Source organism: Saccostrea echinata, unplaced genomic scaffold, assembly GCF_033153115.1.
Source record: "Saccostrea echinata isolate AGI-Se365-2 ecotype Australia unplaced genomic scaffold, CSIRO_AGI_Sech_v1 ptg000002l, whole genome shotgun sequence".
Lineage (NCBI taxonomy): Eukaryota > Metazoa > Mollusca > Bivalvia > Ostreida > Ostreidae > Saccostrea > Saccostrea echinata.
The window spans coordinates 27,775,448-27,799,189 of NW_026889751.1; the positions used below are offsets into that span (position 1 = coordinate 27,775,448).

General features: G+C 33.4%; 1 protein-coding gene across 1 annotated transcript; it reads left to right on the plus strand.

Moving 5' to 3' along the window:
- On the plus strand, positions 1-23,356 carry LOC133176100 (peptidylglycine alpha-amidating monooxygenase-like). The gene is made up of 21 exons (XM_061311273.1): positions 1-49; positions 2,283-2,491; positions 2,879-2,933; positions 5,478-5,565; positions 5,908-5,990; positions 6,345-6,422; positions 7,628-7,676; positions 8,122-8,189; positions 8,398-8,481; positions 8,933-9,057; positions 11,115-11,167; positions 11,356-11,666; positions 14,364-14,520; positions 14,610-14,720; positions 15,018-15,090; positions 15,338-15,477; positions 16,104-16,186; positions 16,459-16,769; positions 17,008-17,146; positions 17,883-18,068; positions 20,808-23,356. The coding sequence occupies exons 2-21, from the start codon at positions 2,366-2,368 to the stop codon at positions 20,987-20,989; spliced, it is 2,502 nt and encodes an 833-aa protein (XP_061167257.1). The 5' UTR covers positions 1-49; positions 2,283-2,365; the 3' UTR covers positions 20,990-23,356.
- The last annotated feature ends 386 nt before the right edge of the window (positions 23,357-23,742 follow it).

A 23,742-nucleotide genomic window follows, 5' to 3' on the forward strand; every position in this document is an offset into this window, starting at 1 on the left:
TAGAAAACAAATATCGAAGGCAAAATGTTGACAGATGTCACGGAGAGAGGTTGGTAAATTTACGTGTATTAGCGAATTCTTTTTATCTTTTAATTATGTTACTGTTAAACTAGTATTTCATACAGTATTGTTCACGCAACAAGTGTACACGCGTTGAAGACAAGTAACACCCCCCCCCCCCCAAATTGAACATCTCTGCAACGCAGCGAGGTATCTTTGTTAAAGAGGTGTAGGAAAATGATCTTAAGTACTGCTTTGGATAAAAGAGAAGGAGATTTAATCGGACTGTGATCGGATATTTCCCAAAGAAATAATAATAATGAAAAAGGCATATGGACCGTGTTGTGGTAGATATTGGATGCTAAGTTTATTTGATTTGGATAATTTCTGTAATCGATATTTTTATTTGAAATTATCTCTCACGTTTGAGAATAATGTGTAAATTTCTCTTTTTTTCCCCCGACAACGTTTTGTAACCGTGCTAATTCACCTGTCTCAAAGAAATGAATGCAGGTGGATAGTCAGCTACTCAATTAATTTGTATATTATTTATATGTAAAGTAAGCTAAGGAGCAGAGTAATGCTTTCAATCCACAAAAGGCCCATGGGCTTTATGTTACATGTATCTAGCTCTGACTTTTACATGTAGTATGTAGTTTCACCAGTATAGTCAAGCACATATAAACTCGAGAATTTTAAGTTTGATAGTTATAAATTTTTGGTTGGTTGACTCTTGAATACTAAAGGAGATCTGTGAGTGTACGGTACTTAGTATTGCGCTTGACTACTTTCCAATGTTATATATTTTTGTCACGGTACACTTATTCCATTCTTGTATATCCTGTTTTCTTCTTTTGCCTGTGATCGATATTAAATGTCTACTGTACAATCGTTGTCAAACTCTAAAATAAGAAGAGATGATAATATCTGTTGAATACAAATAAATATGTAACTTCATAATTGCAAACCTGAATTTCACATGTTTATTGAACAGCTGTCATTGGAAGCCAGAAACTACAATATATTACTCAATGTACATTCCACATTTCACTGTAGTGTGTAAATTAAAAAAAAAAACAACAAAATCTGCCAGTATTGTTATATTTTAAATGCTTGATGTAATGTTATATCTGTATAATATAATATTTACATGACATATAAAGAAAAGAATATCTAGTAATTATAAAGAGCAGTGTTTTATAAGAATCATTGTGCTTTTTTGACCTGGCACTTCCTATATACAAGTATAACAGACATAAACTGTGACCAAAGTCAATAAATTATGATGGGAATAATTACCTGTAATTAATGATTGACTTGTATTTATTCATAGTATATTAATGTGATACAAGGCACTCCCTGACTTGTGTGCTTCATGAATATTACATGTAAGTGAATTATGAAATGGTACATAAGAAATGCAAATCATCCTATAATTTGTAAAACTTCATATTTAGGCATTTACTTTTCATTGAAAGTTAAGCCCTAAATTTTGCAGATCAAGATGATTATTCTAATCAGGTTCAATTTACTTCCATATTAATACTTTATAAGATTTATGATTACTTGTACTTCAACATATCAATAAAAAAAAAGTGCTGTTTTCATGCATATGCATAATCTCTTTTATAATAAATGACATGTGAAAGGAAATAGTTCCATTATTTCCTACAACATTAACACTTTAAGTGTTGTCACTTCATAATGTGGTAATAATTATGTACATATATAGACATGGACAGCGTCAATTGTCAATCGAGACAGAGCCATGGACAAAAAATCTGTTGTATTGGCCAAGAAAATCTTAACTCATTATTCACGGCCCGTCAAAAGTTTTGGCCCAAACTGGTCATTTTTTGGAAGGATTTTTTTTTTAGCCAGTGACATGATACAGACTTTTGCTTGTAATTCCTATGTAGCTGTCAAATGTTATCTGACGAATGCAATACTTGTATTTCCTAGGTACAAATTGCACAATTCTTATCTCTTAAAGGTAAAAGGGAAGGTAATTGACTCTGTAATATGCATTTTTACAAGATAGTTGTCAAGCACCAGGGACTGTTAATTAACCTTAATGTAGAGGGAAAAGGGGGGACATTGGACTGCCTTTGAATCTTATCGGAATGTGATGAATTTGAAAGTGTTTGATGAAGTTGATTAAGGCCATTAAACAGTTGAAACAGTAAAACTTTAATATTTCTTTTTTTTAATTTAAGTTTTGACATTAAAAAAATGTTTAAATTAATTATTGTCTTTCTTAAACATTTTGCTTTTTATTTTAGTGTAATGTGAGATTGCTTTGGAGGATGTTACTGTAAGAGGAACAGATGGACAGCTGATGAATTGTCCTTGACGTTAAGTTACCATGACACTGTATCATAAAGTGACCTTGACCTTATTGGTCTGGAGTGTATTTGTGTGTTCTGTTGTAAGATCACAAACTCTGACACAAACATTGGATTTATTAATGAAAAATGCATCTGTTACACAGGTAAGTTGTTCATGTGAGATATGAGGATTTGCATTGGGGGAGGTGGGGGGGGGGTGCAGGGGTTATGATGAGAAGGGTAAAATCAACTATTTCAGAGTCATATTTTGACTCGATACCTGTTATTTCCTTAAAGGCTTTACCCGGAAAGTTAAAAATGTTTTTAATTAGATCTTATGTAAATCTGATAAATAATTTCTGTTTATTATCTTCTAATTGTAAGAAAAAAATAATAATTTTGTTGATTACATGGTTAACATTTTTAAAGACATAATTATTAAAAGAAATGGTGATAGTGACATATTTATGGGTGTATACACATAGTAATAAGTGGAAATACAGGAAGAGATTGATATTTAATTCTATCATGAATACCTTTTCTTTTTACAGTATGATGAATATCTATGTAGTAGTTATAAACTGCCAGCAAATGATCAATATATAGGTAAGTTCACTGTCTTAACTCTGAAATAATTTTTTTTAATTAGACATTTTCACTCTGTAGTACTAATGAATATTAATTAGTACATTTTCTGCTGAAAATATTAATTTTGTGCTCATTGTATTAGAGTCTGGATATTTGGATGTAGAACAAGGGTCTCGTGAAGAGAGCTTTAGCTTGTGCACCTAGTAACACTGTGATATATGGGGGAATGGGAGTTTTTACCTCAGTCTTTGGATGATACACGGCTCTATTTGTGTGGAAATAACTGTAAACAAACAAATTAAATTCCATAGTTGCCTGGATACTTGGGAAATTGCAGTTGATTTCATATAGGAATTTAAAAACTGAAATAATTTTGGCTGAATTAATTCCACAGGAATAATTTCCTGTCATTTAAGATTTCAAATGCAGTTTTTTAGCTTATTCAGCTATAATAGATGTCAAAATGAAACACATGCAGTGATCTTGTACTTTGTTCGCCTGTGTGATGCAGAAATTATTCAAGATTTAATTAAAGCAAATCTGTATATTAAGTCAGCTGTTTTTTTAATTAATCATGATTTTTTCTGAAAAATACAAGTATTTATTCTTGAGTTCATTAACGAACATGAGCAAAGGTGCATTAATAGTGCCATCATTTGATTATATGTGTTGGACAGGTAATTAAGATGAAAGACCCCTGAGGCTTCAATGAGGATGCAATAGTAATTAAGAATTCATCTTTTAGATGTCATTAGTCTAATAGAAAATTTTATTTGTCTTTAATTAGAAGGTTTTAATTAACATAAAATCAATAAAGGTTTTTAAAAAAAAGTTTGGGAGAAGAAATCATTAAATTCCACAGATAATGTGTTTTAAGTTTTAAATACAATATTCTGTAGAATTTTACAATTTTGGGGGTAATTATTTCATAGATTTTAATGCAATGATTGTTTTTACTATGGTCTACAAACATAGAGATGATAAATATCAATGTATAAACAGTAAAAATTGATTGATTTAAATTAAACGTAACAGAGGGGAACTGCTCAGTAATCAATAGTTATTTTAGATCTATTAATTAAGAAATAAGGTATCATTTTAAAACATTTATTGGGAAATAAATAGCGGTTGGTCACATGATCAAGTCCCTTAAAGGGCTTTATGGTAGATTTGATCATGTACCAACCCATAATTATATCCTGATTTATTATTAAATTAAAAAAAAAGATACTTTATGACTTAATTTACATTTGTGACAGATTTAGAACAAATAATTGCAGATTATAGTTATAAACCCATGAAATGAATTTTTTTTTTCAAACCTCAACAGTATAATTTGAATGTGTAGAACATGTAAACCATATGCAAATTTTACCATGTTTACATTACAATTTACATTTATTTCATTTTGTCATATTGTTCAAAGTTGATTAACATAACAACACATGTTTTATTACCTGGTATAACGTATTATCAATATTATATTTCTGTTAACCATGTATGTAAAATAAAGTATATACTGAATAAAGTATGCTAAAATCAATTTAGCTTCAGCGACAGAATTAAATGGTATCATTGAGATGTCGATCTACTCCTCTGCCCTGAATCTTAACAAGAACGACTCTCACTGTTAACTGTATGTATTGACCATGATTGACAAAAGAGAGTGAATTACTTCTGTATGACTACTGCTTCATCAGACGAGTGTTATAATCAGGGGGAAGGGAAGGGGGACAAATTCTTATCTTACCGTGTTCTTACATTGAATTTAAAAAATAAATGGTGGCATTACAATTTTGTGGATTGCGTTATTGATGTTGTGTCAGCCCCTGTCAATATGTCGTGTGATTCTTCCTCCCACCTTGTGGCCCCGCTGATGGAACGAGGTCTTAACCATCGCTCTATCACACACTGTCTTTGGCGGACAAGCAGGGATCAATAGTTATAATCAACCTATAATTGTCACTTTGGGTTTTCTTGTTATATCCTGTTCATGAATATCCATGATTTGCTGTAGACAACCTGGAATGCAATTTGTTAGTTTTGTCTTTTGAATAATTGCAAGCAAAAACAATTATTGTGCAGAGTTTATCACTACTTTTGTTTTACCAGTAATGCAGGCATATTTCCTGGATTTAATACACTGTACATATGAAAAACAACATACTTATTCATTGAAAAAATACTGCTCAAAAACAACCCATTGCTAATAGAGTTCAATGCTTTCATACACACATTTGAAATAACATGAAATAGGTATATATATGCATATAAATTTATAGATACTTGTATTGTTATATAATGGTATACAGGGTACATTGTATCTTAAACTTGTGCCCAGCCACTAAATATTACACAGTATTGTAACATCAAATCGTGCTGCCACTCTCTGAACTTGTATGGCTATTACAGTGAATTTTTATCAGATTTTCAAAATGCCCAGGTGTATTAGTGCACCAAAGTATTAATGTTCGATTATATGTGACATTTATTTGTCTTTTATAATGTAATGGTTTAATTATAGACCAGAACCTAAATGATTACGGTTTTTAATTATTTCAGTGCAATACGAAGCTTTAGCTAATGCGGGCACGGCCCACCATATTTTGTTGTTTGGTTGTGATGAGCCAGCTAGTACCGATGCCTATTGGTGTGTATCTGTTTGTTTGTCTGTGGTGTTTGGACTTACATTTGTTAATTAACTTAAATAATAAATGAAGAAATAAATCAAATACTTGTCTTTCTGTGAAAAATCACTGAAACACAAACAAGTAAGTATAATTTAAAGTGTGAGTGGGTTTTTTTAATATACATGTACTAAGTAATTTTTAAGGAGAAAATATTTAAAAATATTTATATGTGTGTAGAGATGTTATTTGAAAAATTCATAAATTGTGATCACCTATTACAGTTAATGTGTGAAGTAATTGTTAGTTGGTATTGTTGATTATTTTGACAAATGTATCAAAATAATATGTGCTTGATTTTGCAGGCATTGTGGTCGTTTATGTAAATCGCAGGAGCAGATTTTATTTGCCTGGGCCAAAAATGCCCCTCCTCTCCAACTACCTAAAGGTAAGACGCAGGGATCTTACGAGTGACTCAATTTTGTAACAATAAAAAAGTAGTTGGTTTAAGCAAACACTTAATTGTTTCTGGGAATACTAGGTGGAATATTCATTTCATTACTCATATACATGATATATGAATTAATGCCCCATTATAATTCTGTCAATGTAAATTTGATCAGTGGCTGGTTAATTTAACATTATTACTTTAAATGTATTTGTATGTATCATTATATATTGTAATGAACAGTGGTAACAATAGAAATATAGAGTAAACACACACTTATATCATGAAATATGTAATAATTACCCCTGATACAGATATAACTCATGTTGACGCTGTTGTTTCTATTGTTAACAGATGTAGGATTTCGTGTTGGCGGTCAGACCAATATAAAATATATCGTCATACAAATCCACTATATAAATCCATTACCAGGTAGGTTCTTCATAACCAGTGTATACAAACTAAATTAAAAGTAATGAGATAAATATTTGACTGCAATACTGTTTTTTAAGAAAAATACTGCAGCTCTCTCTTGATGAATTGGTAAGATTGATAGTATTTTTTAAAGGCTATATTTTTATATTTAACCATTATTCCCTATTTATGTATATGTGTTAGAAATTAACCGACTGGGGTTTTATTGTGTGAAAACTACTATAGAGAAACTCTTTAATTTTATACCATATGTACCTTACATTGACTTCAGTCTACATGCCAAGTTTAGTGAAAATCTACCGCCTGGTTATATTCTAGGAACCATCTCAAAATACAGGTGCATTTACTATAGGATTATATAGGAAAATACCATTTTTTTTGCACTTCGGAGCAAATTATACAAATGCTACTATAGACTTTTTTCTCAAATGTTATTATTTAATGAGTAATACTATATTGTACATTTTATGCAAGAAACACAAAATTCTACCGTCTGGTTTTTCAGAGGGGGCATCTCAAAATGTCAAAATTCATGATATTTTCCTGTTTTTATGGGTACTACAAAACATGACAGATATCACAGATTTACATAAAAAATAATCAAAATGATTGTGAGATTCTCAAATTCATATGTTTAAAATTTCAAGAGCATCTATTTAATACTTTTTATTTTATGACATAATTAATGACCCCTCTTTAACTTCGGTTATTCATAACATCAAAAACACACTATTACGACATCTATCTACCCATCATTTGAAAAATCATTTAAAAAATCAGTTATTTTAAAACCTTAATTAGAATTTTTAACCTAAGATTTCCTAAATTTGACAATTTTTATAAATTATGTAAAAATAGTTGCTTTAAAAGAATAAATATGCTTTATTTTACTATGCTGCGCAAAGTATTGTGCAATGAAAACCCCAGTTGGCCTCCTTAAGTATTCAGGACAGTTTCTTTTTGTTGGGGGGGGTGGGGGGTGGGGGGGGTTTGATCGTTTGTGTGGTGTTTTTTTTGGGGGGGGGGGGGTATTATTAGTTTATTAACAGTAACTATCTCATAGTTAACTAACTTGTAGCTATAATTTGAGATACATTAGAAAAGCCCCTGAAGTATATGTGATTTACAGTGAATTGTTACAAGTAATTTGTCTTACTGATATGATTTTTTTTTGTAATTGATCTTTTTATCATTTGTTTCAGCGGGATCATTAGACACATCAGGAATAAGGCTTCGTATGACCTCTCTAAGGTAAAAACCTCACATTACATAAAAATTGAATTTTCTGTTGGCATTTATCATGTTTCATTCATTTATAAGGAATAATAGTATTTTATCACTTTGGCTGTGTGTTACATGTATATATAGGTATATGTAATAAGTAATCAAGTCTTATTTTCTGAAAAAAAAGCTTTATTCATACACATTAAGTCATGTACACCAGAGTTTTACATTATTTTACATTATCAACAAGATACAGCACATGATAAAGGGAAATATAAATGTATTCTGTTGGATTTGTTTAATATGAATAATCCTATCAGTTCCTCCTTTTGAGTACATTGTTATGTCCAATTGTAGCTCAAGGTTAAGCATACTTCTACTGTAAAGAATTATACAGATTTAAATGTTTTGATAAATTTAATCTTTAAATCCAAATTTGCTGATATATCATCTTGCCGTGTGTGTTTTGTAGGCAGAGGTACGAGGCTGGAATTTATTTACTGTTAGCATATTCCGTAAGAATACCAGGCAACACAGTCAGTAAGTGAACTAATTAACCAGATTAATTATGAATTACTTAATTCTGGATTCTTTTGGAACAATTCAGCGTAATTGAATATTCTTTTTGAAATTTATTGATCAATTAATCAATCCATGAAGAGTCTCATTGCTGATTTTGGTTGCTTAACTTGCAAAGTTATACATCCATTTAATGTAAACTAAACTCTTTATAATTGATCCCTTACAGATGTTTTTGCCGACATTTCTTGCCAGTTTAAGGCCAGTGGTCCCATATATCCTTTTGGATACAGAACACATGCACACAGTTTAGGTAAGGTTTATACTTCAGATCCACTAGTGTAAGGATAAAAGTAAATATAGGACCAATAGTACATCATCACTAAAATGTATTTATTATTATCTTATCCATATAGAGTTTATCATCATGTTCCCCGTTGATGCTTATACATAACAAAAAATAGTGTTTATTACCCTGTAATCATGAAATGAACCTTGAATTGATGAACAGCTTTGCTATGTGTTTCACACCAATCCGTTGTAGGCACTGTGATATCAGGGTACCAGGTCAATAATACATACACACCAATCCGTTGTAGGCACTGTGATATCAGGGTACCAGGTCAATAATACACACACACCTATCTGTTGTAGGCACTGTGATATCAGTGTACCAGGTCAATAATACATACACACCAATCTGTTGTAGGCAATGTGATATCAGGGTACCAGGTCAATAATACATACACATCTATCTGTTGTAGGCACTGTGATATCAGGGTACCAGGTCAATAATACATATAATCTGATTGGCAAGGGGAATCCCCAATGGCCCCAGGCTTTCTACCCAGTGGAGAACAAAATAGTAATCCAGAAAGACGATTACCTGGTATGAATTTCTTTTAATAGTATTAAAGATTTTTATGTTCTATTTAAAATGTCAGAAATAAAATTTGTCTGCACTGACACTGAGTGAATGGAGAATTTTTTTAGCTCACCTGAGCCGAAGGCTCAAGTGAGCTTTTCTGATCACATTTTGTCCGTCGTCCGTCTGTCCGTCTGTCTGTCTGTCCGTCCGTCTGTAAACTTTTCACATTTTTGACTTCTTCTCAAGAACCACTGGGCCAATTTTGACCAAACTTGGTACAAAGCATCCTTGGGTGAAGGGGAATTTAAATTGTTAAAATGAAGGGCCAGGTCCCCTCACAAGGGGAGATAATCAAGAGAAGACAAAAATAGGGTGGGGTCATTAAAAAATCTTCTTCTCAAGAACCACAGGGCCAGTAAAGCTGAAACTTATATGGAAGCATCCTGGGGTAGTGTAGATTCTAAATTGTTCAAATCATGACCCCCGGGGGTAGGGCGGGGCCACAATGTGGAATCAATGTTTTACTTAGAAATATATAGGAAAAATCTTTAAAAATCTTCTTCTCAAGAACCACTGAGCCAGAAAAGCTGAAACTTATGTGGAAGCATCCTGGGGTAGTGTTGATTCTAAATTGTTCAAATCAGGACTCCCGGGGGTAGGGCGGGGCCACAATAGGGAATCCAAGTTTTACATTGAAATATATAGGAAAAATCTTTAAAAATCTTCTTCTCAAGAACCACTGAGCCAGAAAAGCTGAAACTTATGTGGAAGCATCCTGGGATAGTGTAGATTCTAAATTGTTCAAATCATGACCCCCGGGGATAGGGCGGGCCACAATAGGGAATCCAAGTTTTACATTGAAATATATAGGAAAAATCTTTAAAAATCTTCTTCTCAAGAACCACTGAGCCAGAAAAGCTGAAACTTATGTGGAAGCATCCTGAGATAGTGTAGATTCTAAATTGTTCAAATCAGGACCCCCGGGGGTAGGGCAGGGCCACAATAGGGAATCCAAGTTTTACATTGAAATATATAGGAAAATTTTTAAAAAAACTTATTCTCAAGAACCACTGAGCCAGAAAAGCTGAAACTTATGTGGAAGCATCCTGGGATAGTGTAGATTCTAAATTGTTCAAATCATGACCCCCGGGGGTAGGGCAGGGCCACAATAGGGAATATAAGTTTTGCATTGAAATATATAGGAAAAATCTTTAAAAATCTTCTTCTCAAGAACCACTGAGCCAGAAAAGCTGAAACTTATGTGGAAGCATCCTGAGATAGTGTAGATTCTAAATTGTTCAAATCAGGACCCCCGGGGGTAGGGCAGGGCCACAATAGGGAATACAAGTTTTGCATTGAAATATATAGGAAAAATCTTTAAAAATCTTCTTCTCAAGAACCACAGAGCCAGAAAAGCCGAAACTTACGTGGAAGCATCCTGGGGTAGTGTAGATTCTAAATTGTTCAAATCATGACCCCCGGGGGTAGGGCGGGGCCACAATAGGGAATCCAAGTTTTACATTGAAATATATAGGAAAAATCTTTAAAAATCTTCTTCTCAAGAACCACTGAGCCAGAAAAGCTGAAACTTATGTGGAAGCATCCTGGGATAGTGTAGATTCTAAATTGTTCAAATCATGACCCCGGGGATAGGGCGGGGCCACAATAGGGAATACAAGTTTTACATTGAAATATATAGGAAGAATCTTTAAAAATCTTCTTCTCAAGAACCACTGAGCCAAAAAAGCTGAAACTTATGTGGAAGCATCCTGGGGTAGTGTAGATTCTAAATTGTTCAAATCATGACCCTGGGGGTAGGGCGGGGCCACAATAGGGAAACATTGAAATATATAGGAAAAATCTTTAAAAATCTTCTCAAGAACCACTGGACCAGAAAAACTGAAACTTATGTGGAAGCATCCTGGGATAGTGTTGATTCTAAATTGTTCAAATCATGACCCCCGGGGGTAGGGCGGGGCCACAATAGGTATTACAAGGGGGGAAGTCTGGTAATGAACAGCATGGCCAAAGTTACTCAGGTGAGCGATGTGGCCCATGGGCCTCTTGTTAACTTTTAGGTTGGTCGCTGTGTATATAATTCCACTGGAAGAAATCGTGCCACATATATTGGGTAAGTCAAATCTCAGAAATTCATATGCAGTCAATTAAGGAGAATGAGCTCTGTTCTGATGATTTATTTATGAAAAATTTATAGAGCCACACACTCCTGTTTCTCCCAGTCTCTATTAAGCCTTGCAATATCTCATGGCAGATTTGATGAAGATTTCACTTACATGATTTACAATGTTTTTTTACCAGGGCCACACATAATGATGAGATGTGTAACTTCTACATCATGTACTACGCTGACCGGAACACCAGACTGCAGTACCACTCCTGTGCCGGAAACAACATGCCTGGTCTGGTTCAGAAACTACCAGCCTACTCCTACCAACAGCTTCCTCACAACCCTCTACTGGAGATGGCAGCCCATGGGACACATGGTCATATGGGGGATGCTAAAGGTCACAGTGGCAAACCCGTAGTTACTGCAGCTCCAGTTACCAAAGCACCAACAACAACTCCAACACCAGCACCGACAAAGCCAACAACCAGAAAACCAGAAACAGGTAAGGATCAGGTGTATTTAGCTGAGGATATTCCGTGGGATTTTACGCGACAGGAAAGGGGGGGTCAGGGTATGTACCCCAGGGATTACGACCCAGAATATGAATACTACAGTGAAGTAGAGAACCAGAGAGGGAGGAAGAAATACCCCCAGAAAAACTACGGCCGACACCGGTACAACCACCAGGACTATAATGATTACTACGACTCAGATTTAAGTCAGAATCAGGACATGGGGAAAGATGGCCGCTATCCGGCAAACTCAAGAACAAATAATCATCGAAAAGGTCAAGGTCAGGTATTTAATAGGAATAGAAATAGGGTAGGAGGTCCAAGGCATCCACATGGACAACAGGACGATCCTTATGAACCAGATAACACCATGTTTAAGGAGGCTTATGCTGTTAGTCTGGAGAAGGGTCACTCCACAGTAGGACCCCCAGTCCTTACCCCCAGCCTGACAACACAAGCCAAACCTCAGAGTAAACCTAACAGTAAAAAACACAGTAAGATGTTGTTGTTGTCAGTGAGCTACTCAGCTTAGGTGTAATGTTGTTTGTTGTCAGTGAAGCAGTTTAGCTGTGTTGTTGTGAGTTTCAGAAGTTGTCAGTTTTATTTATACTTTTGTTGTGTGTGCAAACTGTTGAAAGAAGCTGTTTTGGATATACTTCTCCATTTCTCTCCTTCTACTCATTTCAGTTTGATTTGTTGTTACATTGCTTCTGTGTACAAATTCTTACTTTTTGAATGGATACAGTGTATTATGCATGTAGCTTGCTATTTTTCTGTTGACTTAAACACTGACTTCTGTTCTGGTATATTACATACAAAACACAAACTTTCTGGGGGGGGGGGGGGGGGGGGTCTCAACATTAGAAGATAAACCTGTATGCATCTTAGTGAGATGCACATGTACATGTATTTAATGGTATTTGTTTGTCAGATAAAACACATAGTGATATACCTGTACATTTCATCCAAACGCTTTAGTTTTATTCAGCACATTAACCAGATGTTGCCATAACATAGTAATTTTTATGTAGAAACAAATTTTAAGATTTTTGATTAACTAATGAAAATAACAGGTGGTGCAAATTAGGTTAAAATTAGTGGCATATGCTACCAACCTGAACAAAAATTGGCATAAAGCTTTTGAATTGATGTGATATTGTTGGTAAATTATAAAATCAATTCTTTTATGACAATAACCCCACACATGATAAGAAAAAAATGCTGACCACTAGAAAAAGTGTTTTTATGCAGATTTCTTTTTGCTATTTTTTGTGATTTTTATGTAGTTGATACCAGTGCAGAACTGATCTTTGTTTTTATGGAGTAAGAGAGTCCCTGATATTGAAAACACAAAAACTTAGCTTTATATAATGACAGATAACTTACTGTACAAATCTGTAATGATATGTTTCGTTACATGGACCCCGAGGCCTGTTAGTTCACGGAGCTCTGATCGTCAATCATCTGTGACATGTAGCCACTCAGGCATGACATAAACGTTTGTTCCTTGTTCAATACAATATAACTGTATGGTGGGTTTGAGAAAATGACAGCAGATTGTCAGATGTAAGAAGAATTTTGATTGGCTGTTACTGGTATTTACCCATGCACCCAAATACGCATGAGACATTAGATTTGTTGTGACTGGAGTGTACTATGTACTACGTAAATTGATTTTGTTTACCTGGCCAGCCCACCCACCTAATAAATATGTGGCCAATGATTCATGTTAATCTTGAGAATCACAAATGCAGCAACATGTGATAATCATGATGTAGAAAGATTACTCAGATTTTACATGAATAAAAATAACATATCTTCTGAAGTGAAAAAAAAGGTGCATGACACTTTTTGCTGAAAAAAAAGGTTTTACAGCAGTACTGGTCAAGTTAATACAAAGGTTGAATGACTGTTAAATTAATATGGGTTGTAATATTTTGATTGACAAATTGAAAAGTAAGTTCCACACTGGGAACAAATGGGGCTGGTATAAGTCCACTATTTCAAGCAGGTACATGTATTTATTGAAAACTTTCAGTCCGTAAATTCTATAATCTAAACTATGTGTGTAAGATATGTTAGAAAATGAACAACCGTTTGCTGAATAAAATGATTTTCTCTGTATGTACCACTTTTTCCCAACAATGAAAATTACAATCAAAATGTAGTGCAAAATTGGGCAAGATTTGACATGAACAGAAGTTTTATGAAGAAAATTGCTACCTTTCTTAGCAGACGTCCATTCTTCCTTCTATAGATAGATATATTTTGTTTTAGAACTTCTTTTGGCATGGATCGTTGTCCAGATATTTATATTTTATTCATTTTTACTGTACATCACTAAATTTTTGCCACACCTTATTTTCATGAGATTGTTGTTTGGTATTTAAAAGCAAAACAAAATTTTCACAAATTTGGTTATTGCTCTATGCAATCTTTAATAATAGAATTACACGTGAGAATGAAATTTTGGCGACTAGATGGTTTTGTGTATTTATGCGAAAATAAAGATCTCATGAATAAATAGTGATTTACAGTATTCTATTCAGCAAGTGAAATCAGTATTGTATTATTCTATTTTGAATATTATTTTTATGATTTAGATTGTTATCAGTATGAAGTATCTTCATCATATGTCATGTGTTAAATGGTTCTTTTTTATGACTTATTTTTTTTAATTTCTATAGTGACTCACTTGATGGACTTTGAATCGGACTTTGGGGGTTCCAGAGGGAGCCCCACTCCAGGGTCAGAGGTGGTGATAGGACAGGTGGGAGGGGTGGCCGCTGACAAGTACGGCAACGTCTACGTGTTTCACAGAGGGGAGAGGGTGTGGAATGGCCGGTAAGTTAAACAGACATCATCACAACTGAGAAAATCCCCAGTACTCAAAAGAAATTCTTAAATCTTTCATAACCGTGAATATTTTTCAGAACTTTCGACTACAATAATGTATTTCGGCAGCAGGACAAACCCATCAGAGCTAACTGTATTGTAGTGTATGACAAGGATGGCCAAGTCATCAGGCAGTTTGGCAAAGACATGTAGGTTTTCTCTTTTATATGATCCTCTGCTTGTATTTGTACATGTATTTGTACTATCTACATCTTGGCACTTAATGTAACTTTTGCTGCAGTCATAAGCAAATTACATACTACAGATTCTTTTGTGTAATGTATACATTTTACTGGGCTAATTCATTATAACACACAACACAAATACCTTTCTACTTAGAATGTGCTGAAATGAAAACACCTTTTAGAATTTTGAAAATTGTCATATTGATGGCATGGACAATGTTTATTGTTCATCTCAGGACTGAGTCATTATGTTATTACTAGGTTCTTCTTACCTCATGGTATTACTGTGGATGATAACATGAATGTGTGGGTGACAGATGTGGGCCTTCATCAGGTAAGTGCATAAAGTTCAACAAAGTACACATAGGTCATGATCTTTATTTAAACTGAAAATGATGGCAAAAATTATGTAACATAAAATCATAACACAAATGATATGTGTATATAAAGGACCAATAAACATAATAGATGTCAGTTTGGAATGAATGTAAAGTTGATAGTTAGAATATGTACATTGAAAGCAGTTGTAGATTTTATTGTGAGATGGTTTGAGCTCTGATATATATTTGTGTGATTGACAGGTGATGAGGTTCCCAGCTGGCAGTGACCAGACCGATTTGGTCCTGGGTCTAAGGTTCAAACCAGGCAAGGGAAATAACCAGTACTGTAAGCCTTCAGACGTAGCCGTACTGTCCACAGGGGAATTCTTTGTCAGTGATGGGTAAAACTGTTATTCATTGTCAGGGATGGGTAAACACTGTTATTCTTTGTTAGCGATGGGTAAACACTTTTATTCTTTGTTAGCAATGGGTAAACACTGTTGTTCTTTGTCAGGGATGGGTAAACACTGTTATTCTTTGTTAGCAATGGGTAAACACTGTTATTCTTTGTAAGCGATGGGTAAACACTGTTATTCTTTGTCAGGGATGGCTATACACTGTTATTTTTTCCAATAACACTATGACTACTGTGTCTAATAATGACAATAATTATATGGAAAGATTATGAATGTACTGTAAAATGAGAGCATTATGATATGTACACCTAGAATTGTTGTTAAAAGATTGCATGTGTTCTGTGGTTAATGGTAACTCTCAAATATAACTTTCATTTACTATAAAATCATGTATTTTTCGTGGGGCTTTAATTTTTGTTGTTTCTGGGATATGAAGAAACCCACAAATTCATGTCCTCCAAGATATGTTAAGATTTAAAATATAACTCAACCATACTTCAACCACGAAATCAAATCCCAACAAACCAAAAATTTTTCCTAAAATCAGTAAAATTTGACGCCACTAAAATAAGTGATTTTACAGAATCTTCATGTAGTTACATGTATTACAGGTACTGTAACTCTCGGATTGTGAAGTACAACAGGGAAGGCACCTTTATCAAGGAATTTGGAGCAAGTAGCACAGCTACATTTGGTAAGAAATAAAAAAGTAAATTTTGAGGAAATGCAAACTAAGCCATGAAGAAAAAGAAATAAATGTGCTAGAAAAGTTTATATTATTGTGGTGAATGTACAGGTAATGCAATGACAACTGATGAGTTCAGGTCAGCTCCTTTATTGTAGCAATATATGTAAGACTGCTGTAAATGATCCTATGCATTTTTAGGTACAGATAAACCTGGCCCCAGTACTTGTAATGTCCCCCACAGTATGACTATTGCTGTTAATGATCCAATACATTTGTAGGTACAGATAAACCTGGCCCCAGTACTTTCAATGTCCCCCACAGTATGACTATCGCGGAGGACAAGGGTCTCCTTTGTGTCGCTGATCGGGAGAATGGGAGGATTCAGTGCTTTGACTTTGAGGGAAACTTTCAGAGGATGATAGAATCTCCAGAGTTTGGTGGCCGTCTCTTTGCAGTGTCCTACTGTCCACTCCACGGAGGACTTTTGTTCGCTGTCAATGGTCCGAATTTATCGGGAACCCCACCTGTACAAGGATTCATCATTGATATTAATGACGGTCAGCTGATTGAGACCTGGAATGCCAAACCTGTAAGTTAAACTAGAACTTTATGTAACTAAAACAATTGGAATTCTTCCAGAAAATAATTCAAAATATTAAAAAAAAAATCATTTCATTTATTAAGATATATGTAAATAAAAATCTAGGTATCATTTTTAGTTTGGAAACTATAAAAGGTTTAATTTAACTCCCAACTCTAACAGTCTAATGAGTTTTAGTACACATTACTGTCAACACATATTTACTTTTATTGCTGTTTTCCTGTAGGGATTACGGAATCCACATGATATAGTGGTGGATCCAGTTAATCTTCGGGTGTATGTTGGAGAACTTGATCCCACCAAAGTTTGGAGATTTGATATGAAGGCTGATGATGGCTCAGGAAGGCATGGAGGAATATTCCTCAGTAAGTCAAAAAACAAAGATAGGGTCAAAGTTTACAGAATAATCCTTCAAGAAAAAAAATAATGTCAAAAGTAATTATCTCTTTTTTTCCTCTTGATCAACTTACTGTGTCAAAGTTCTTAAATTTCTTACAATCTTTTTAACTCACTGAAATTTGTACAAAAGTTATAATTTTTATGGAATATGACCATTGAACTTTGCTTCTAAACCTAATGAAGCATTAAGGATGAATTATCCACTACTAAGAGAGATAGGTCTAATATTATAAATAAGAGAGATAACTCAAATATTCATAAATCACTAGGAGAGATAACTCAAATATGTTTAAATTACCTTGTTTTCTTCAAAAAATTTTCATCTTCAAGAAGTTTTGGTCTCAAATTTTACCCCCTTTTGCCATGATGGTATTCTTAATTTGCTTGAATTTCACTATTTCTGTATTTTCTGTCAGAAGATTACCCTCTTACTTTGAAAGTGGAAATTTATTGTTCGGGGGGGGGGATAGTGGTAAGAAATATTTAACATAAATATTCCCCTGCATACCAATATTTTTGCACATATTTCATACAGAATCAGCAATACATTTTACTGGTATCTTATAAATTACCCCATGTATATAGTTTTTGCTCCTAATTTGACGTGTAACTAACAACACAACTAAATACATGTATACACATTTCTAATAGAAAAAATTCCATTGCAGTGAGCATGTATTTATGTTCTACTGAATTTCTCAGGTGGTACCACTCCAGTTAGCTCAGGGACCACCGTGAATGCCACGTTTGTGGAGACCCAGGAAACAAATAAAAAGTCCCTAACATCCGAGGAGGAAATAATGCCGGCCATTATCATCGGGGCCCTGCTCATCATCCCCATTATCATCATCATAGTCATCGTCATAGTCATCAGAATCTACAAAAAAGGTAGGCCTGTCTCAGATCAGTTTTACATAAATACCTGTGGTAATATATTACAGTCACTTTATTGTTGACATTGTGGGAAGCTAGAACTTCTTGATAACAATACAGTCAAACCTCATTATCTCAAACTCAAAGGGGTTATAGATAAACAGAGAGATACCCAATGGTTCAAGTTACTGATACTGATATAGAAAAAAAGTGTTGGGAGTTTCAAATGACTGACATATCCATGGCATTTGAGATACTGATGTTTGAGATACCAAAGTTCAACTGTATTTATGCACAGGGAAAAGTGGCTCAATTGATATTCATGTGTTTTCTTTTTATTTGAAAATTGTACAAAAATCGTGTAAAATATTATATACCGGTAAATATTTTTTCATGTGAATATCATGTGAATTGGTTTGTATGATATTTACATATTTTTTTTTTAGAACTTTCATGTGAAGTTTTCTTTGCACGATATCTATGCAATATGCTCTTCATGTAAAATTCATATGAAAACTGTGTCAATATCACACAAAGTTTTCATTAAAATTTATTGTGTCTTGTTTTTTGTCTCTTTCTCATGCAAAGAATTCACATGAAATTCATGTGAATTTGATATAAAATTTATGCGAGCCACTTTTGCCAGTGTATAGATAATGTTTTAATTTAATTCACTGTTACTTTTTTAATCTCTGCTAGTGTCATCTCTTATTCTCCATCTTTTCTCACTGTGTAGTTTTTTCCAGTTAGTAACAATCAAGTATTATCTTGAGTCTTATCAATTTTAACTTCTTGAGAAAATACAGTCAATCATAATTGAATTATTTTGGATAGAATTTTTATATGCTCTTTGGTAGGAAATTTTACCTGGAATTTTTATCCAGAAGCAGTGAAGCTAAGGTCACCCCATCTACTATAAAATTATGTGCCCTATGTAAAATGTGTCTATTTTATTTTAGATTTCCTCATTGAGGATAGGAGTAAAAGTGAAAAATATGTAAGCGGAAAGCATCAAATACAGATAAATATAAAATAACTGGGTTTTGGTTGATAATTTTAACACATGCGGTACTTCTGCCATAAAAAATATGCCATTTACAACTGTTTTGTGTGCTAAAAAATGCCATTCATGTACATCATGCTAGTAACAAAGCCTTATCTAATATGTAAATGTTGGGGTTAGCCAAAAATGTGGATAATTCGGGTCCTTAGAGGAATATAAATCAGTACAGTATTGGTATTCACCAAACAGTTGGCCATACAGACCAATATAAATCAATTATACCAATGCATGTGTAATTGTTCAAATTGTCTTTATTTTTCAATCATGAATTTTCCCTGATTTAGGAAAATTCATGACTGAAAAATAAAGACAATTTGAACAATTTAGGAAAATTCAGTAGTTAAAATATAAACAGAATTTGTTTGAAAATTATACACTTATGAATAATAAGATTTCATTGTCATTTTTAAAATTGTTCAAATAAAAAGAAAGAGCAGCATTTGAAGATAAATAGGTTTATGGTGTGTGTTCCAAAGCTCCCATTACTGTATAAGCTTTGTAGCAGTATTCCTGTTTATATCTTGTCTGTCACCTTTGCTTTAGTGTGATGTAGATTTTCTGTTGCTTTTTTTTTGTATACATGTTGCTTAAACATGGCCAGATTCGTACATTCTCTGTTGCTTTTCTCATCATATCACTTGCTTGAATTCTTTATACACAGAGCAAAAATCAGCACATCACAGTGTTAATCCAGCCGAGCGTATACAGGTAACTGCACAAGGAGGAAGGTGTTCAAAATAATAACAAATTAGAATCTCAGAAATATTAACTCTGGTTACAGGTGTTTAATTGAATTTTCTTTACAGGTATTACAGGTACCAGTATATTCATGCATGTTCAAAATTTAAATTGTCAGCTGACTAACCATACTAACCAAGGTAGAAAAACAAACACAAGAATTACCGGTATTTATGATTTTCAGTGGTAACATAAATAAACCGATATGACATCAAATTTTTAAGTGGTCAAAATTCACATAAACCCTTGTTCCCTGGTGAAAGTTCAACAGTCCTTGTTTTTATAGCTGACTTTGTTCCGAGACTCTCCCGTCTGTCCGTTTGATGGACATGTGTCCCGATCTGACAGGTTTATTAGAGGTAATGATCAGCCAGCTAAAGGTGGAGCTCTGTAAATTACTTCATAATTATCATTACCTGAGAATGTCGATCCTAAAATCATAACCTCTTCTAAGATAAGGTCTGAGAGAAATTTGGATGCTTGATTGACCAGAGTGGAAAATGGAATTTATGTCATCCATCCCAAACTTTTAAGATAAGAGAGCTGCAGATCTTGATCTAGTAATTAATTAAACTATGCTATAATGTAGATTTACATAGTCTTATAGTCTTTAAGTTTTCAATCAATTCTGATTTCATCAATAGTTTGTGTAATCTTAATTACATGTAAATTTAACCCCTCTTTACTATAAACTGTAAATAGAAACAAAAAAATGTTTTAGGAAAATTGGTCTCATTCAAAAATATTGTCCATTGCTAGCATGTACAATGTTGATGTTAAAAGTAGTTAAGTGTCTACGCAATTTACTTCCAAAATCTCCTTCATAATGTTTTTGTACGACTTCAATGTTTGTTTAAAAACTTGTTTATTTAAATTATTCCAGTAAATTTATGATCAAGTCTTATCCTATTTGAAAAGAGTTTTCAGCAACTTGACATTTTTGTTTTTGACAGGCCAACACAATTGTTGCCGACGACATCGATCACGGTCCCGGAAGAAATTTAACATTGGTAACTTCCTCACTCCACACCGAGGATTCGACCGACTGAGTCAAGAGGAGAGCGACACGGAATTCGACCCGCTGAATGATGACTCCGACGATGAGGAGGAATATTCCATCACACGAAAAGCCTGAGAAAGTTTATCAAGTGTGGAAAATTTTGTAAATTTATTTGAGGAAAAAGAGGAATCGTTCAGGGGTTAATAATGATGTGTCGTTACTTATTTGAGGCCTGAAATCTCTGCATCTTTTCACCCAAGTAGATCCTGAGTTGTGATATTATGTGGATTTCTTGTTGTTATGTGATAAAGACTGTTTGTTTTAATATATAAAAATATATATAGATAAAGCCACATGACCATATTGATAGAAGATGAGCCATGACAAACCTGATCAGTGTAGAAATTAGTTTTTTTTTTTAGGAAAAGAAATAAGAAAAAAAAAACAAGTTACAATATTCGATGTGAAATCCATTGTATCAGAGTTTAGCCATGGGTAATACAGATTATTTAGGTGGGGGCGTTATACGTCTTTGGATAAAGTTTCTGTTCATTGGTCGCAGGTGTTCAGACCTGCATCATAAATACCTCATAATTCTACGTAGACAGGGCTACGTCTTAGCAATTACAAAACTGTTTTATTTTTGTCCTATGCATGCATTTTATTGAGACTTTATGAACAGTTTATGTTTAGCAAGGTTAAAATTACCCTGCTTTTTTGTTTTATATAGTACAGTGGTAACTTGATATTACCAATAATAAATTATGATTACCAATAATAAATTATGATTATAATTGTTAGGTATTTATTGACAAATTGTATTTTTAACCAATCTATTTATTAATATTATTTAATTAGATTAGCTATTGCAGAGCAGATTTAAACATGCAATATGAACCTTCATTGTTCTGGACTATTTTTGTAGTTCTTGTGGATAGCCTTTTCTGTGTTGTTGATTAGGACAATATGTCTCTTCATTAATGACTTCACAATCAAGTTTTCACAACACAGTCCAGAAAGGACTAATTTTTATTGTTCAGATATATTATTAGACCTTTTAGTATTCAGTTTTTATATTGTTATGTTGATATACATTATGTTAATATTTTCTGTACAATTATTGCAATATTGATGGTTTTGTTTACCTTGTATGTCCTTAGTTTATTATGGGATAATGAATATTTCTGCCATTAACAAATACATGTAGTACTTATTTGTAATTCACATCTTTTCAAATCTTTATCTCAGAGAGTTAAAAGGAATAAGCCATTATAAATACATATAGTACTTATTTGTGGTTCTAATTTTTTTAAATCTACATGTATGTATGAGAGGGTTTAATACAACATGCCAAGACAATAGCACTGGTCAAGGTCATGGGTCAAGGTCACATGTCCCCATCTTGTTACCATGCCCTGCTTTCTAGACTGTTGTATAAAATTATTCCTGTTAGTTTTTTTCTTGATGAATTTATTTTTAAGATACTTCAATAGGAACAATCCATTGAACTTTTATTTCCGATTCCCTGGTGTTAAATGAATTTTTATTAATTTTTATTTATGTATGCTTGAATGCCAATATTTTTAATAAATTATATTCCTCCTTTTGGGCAATATAAATAAACTTGTGTTTTATGGAAGAACCAGTCACATTTATAAATTATGTTCTGTTATTTTCTGACTATATCCATGTTTGTGTATTCTTTGTGTATATTTAGTGTAACGATCTCATCAGCTCATTTATATGTATCAACATTCAAAATTGAAATTGCAAAGCTTTTTGAATTTAAAAATAAGTTGATATCAGACAAGCATTCCTGTATATGCTTTTTTTCCTCATTCAGTTGGTGCAGTAAGTTGGATCTTTATTTTTCTATTGCACCTCAAGTAAGGAAGGAAGATATGTTTTCTAGATCAATGGGAATAAATTATTCTACTACTTCAGCTATATGGAATTTTGTATCAATGTCTAGAAAAATATTTTCATTCTTACATCTTTGTGTATTTTAGAGAGCCCTGTAAATACATTGGTGGTGTCCTTTAATTGTTTTAGGTTGAACTCATACATTCTGTGTAATGGATAAAACTTTTCTTTTTTTATGACTAATGGAAGTAACTCTGTATCATATCTGTACATGACCTTTTGCTTTCTGTTCAGTAACCTTTGTTCAGGATTTACACAATAGGCATCTCTTTTGTGTAGACGAATATTTTATTTGTATTTAAAACAGACGGATGTGTTCTCTGTTCACTAGTCATTACCAATAACCTTCTCATCTCACTAGGGGGTTTTCTGTTACCAGCTGTCCTAGCTGGGGCTGTATATGGGTATTACTAAATGATTGAATATTTTATTATATATCTTGTTATATTTATATAAGCTATTCATTGTGGATCTTTGATTCTTGTTGCCAAAGTTAAACACAGCCCCATGGCATTCTTGTCTCTTGCTAGCATTCCATTAATGGTGTTGTAATATCATCAGTAAATATTATAAATATGATTTGACTTCATTTTCTTTATCTCATGGTACACATTCTGGAGGAAGTTATCATCATTTTCAGTAAAAGACTGTGCAAATCGAGAACCACATTGCCAGCATGGGTTTCCATCAAATTTCAGAAAGCACCAAATGCATATGCATGTTTTACAGCAAAATGTTCATTGGGGAATAAGCTAGATATAATATTAGTACTAATCGCACTGATAAACACAATGATTTGATTGAATCAATAAAATTCAATTATTAGACTTATTTATTTGAACAAAGGAATAAAACAAAAACTGCATTTGTATCATACCACTGAACAATATTGATATTATCCTCGTAACAATAACAAAGGTGAGAACAGCAACACGATGCACCAGAGCCAGCATTAGAAAATAATA

Bases quoted from the DNA above. Each gene is read 5' to 3' on its own strand.
- LOC133176100 (XM_061311273.1), top strand. From the start codon at position 2,366: ATGACACTGTATCATAAAGTGACCTTGACCTTATTGGTCTGGAGTGTA. The intron at 11,168-11,355 runs GTAAGTCAAATC...TTTTTTTACCAG, and splicing joins AATCGTGCCACATATATTGG to GGCCACACATAATGATGAGA. The intron at 18,069-20,807 runs GTAGGCCTGTCT...TGTTTTTGACAG, and splicing joins CATCAGAATCTACAAAAAAG to GCCAACACAATTGTTGCCGA.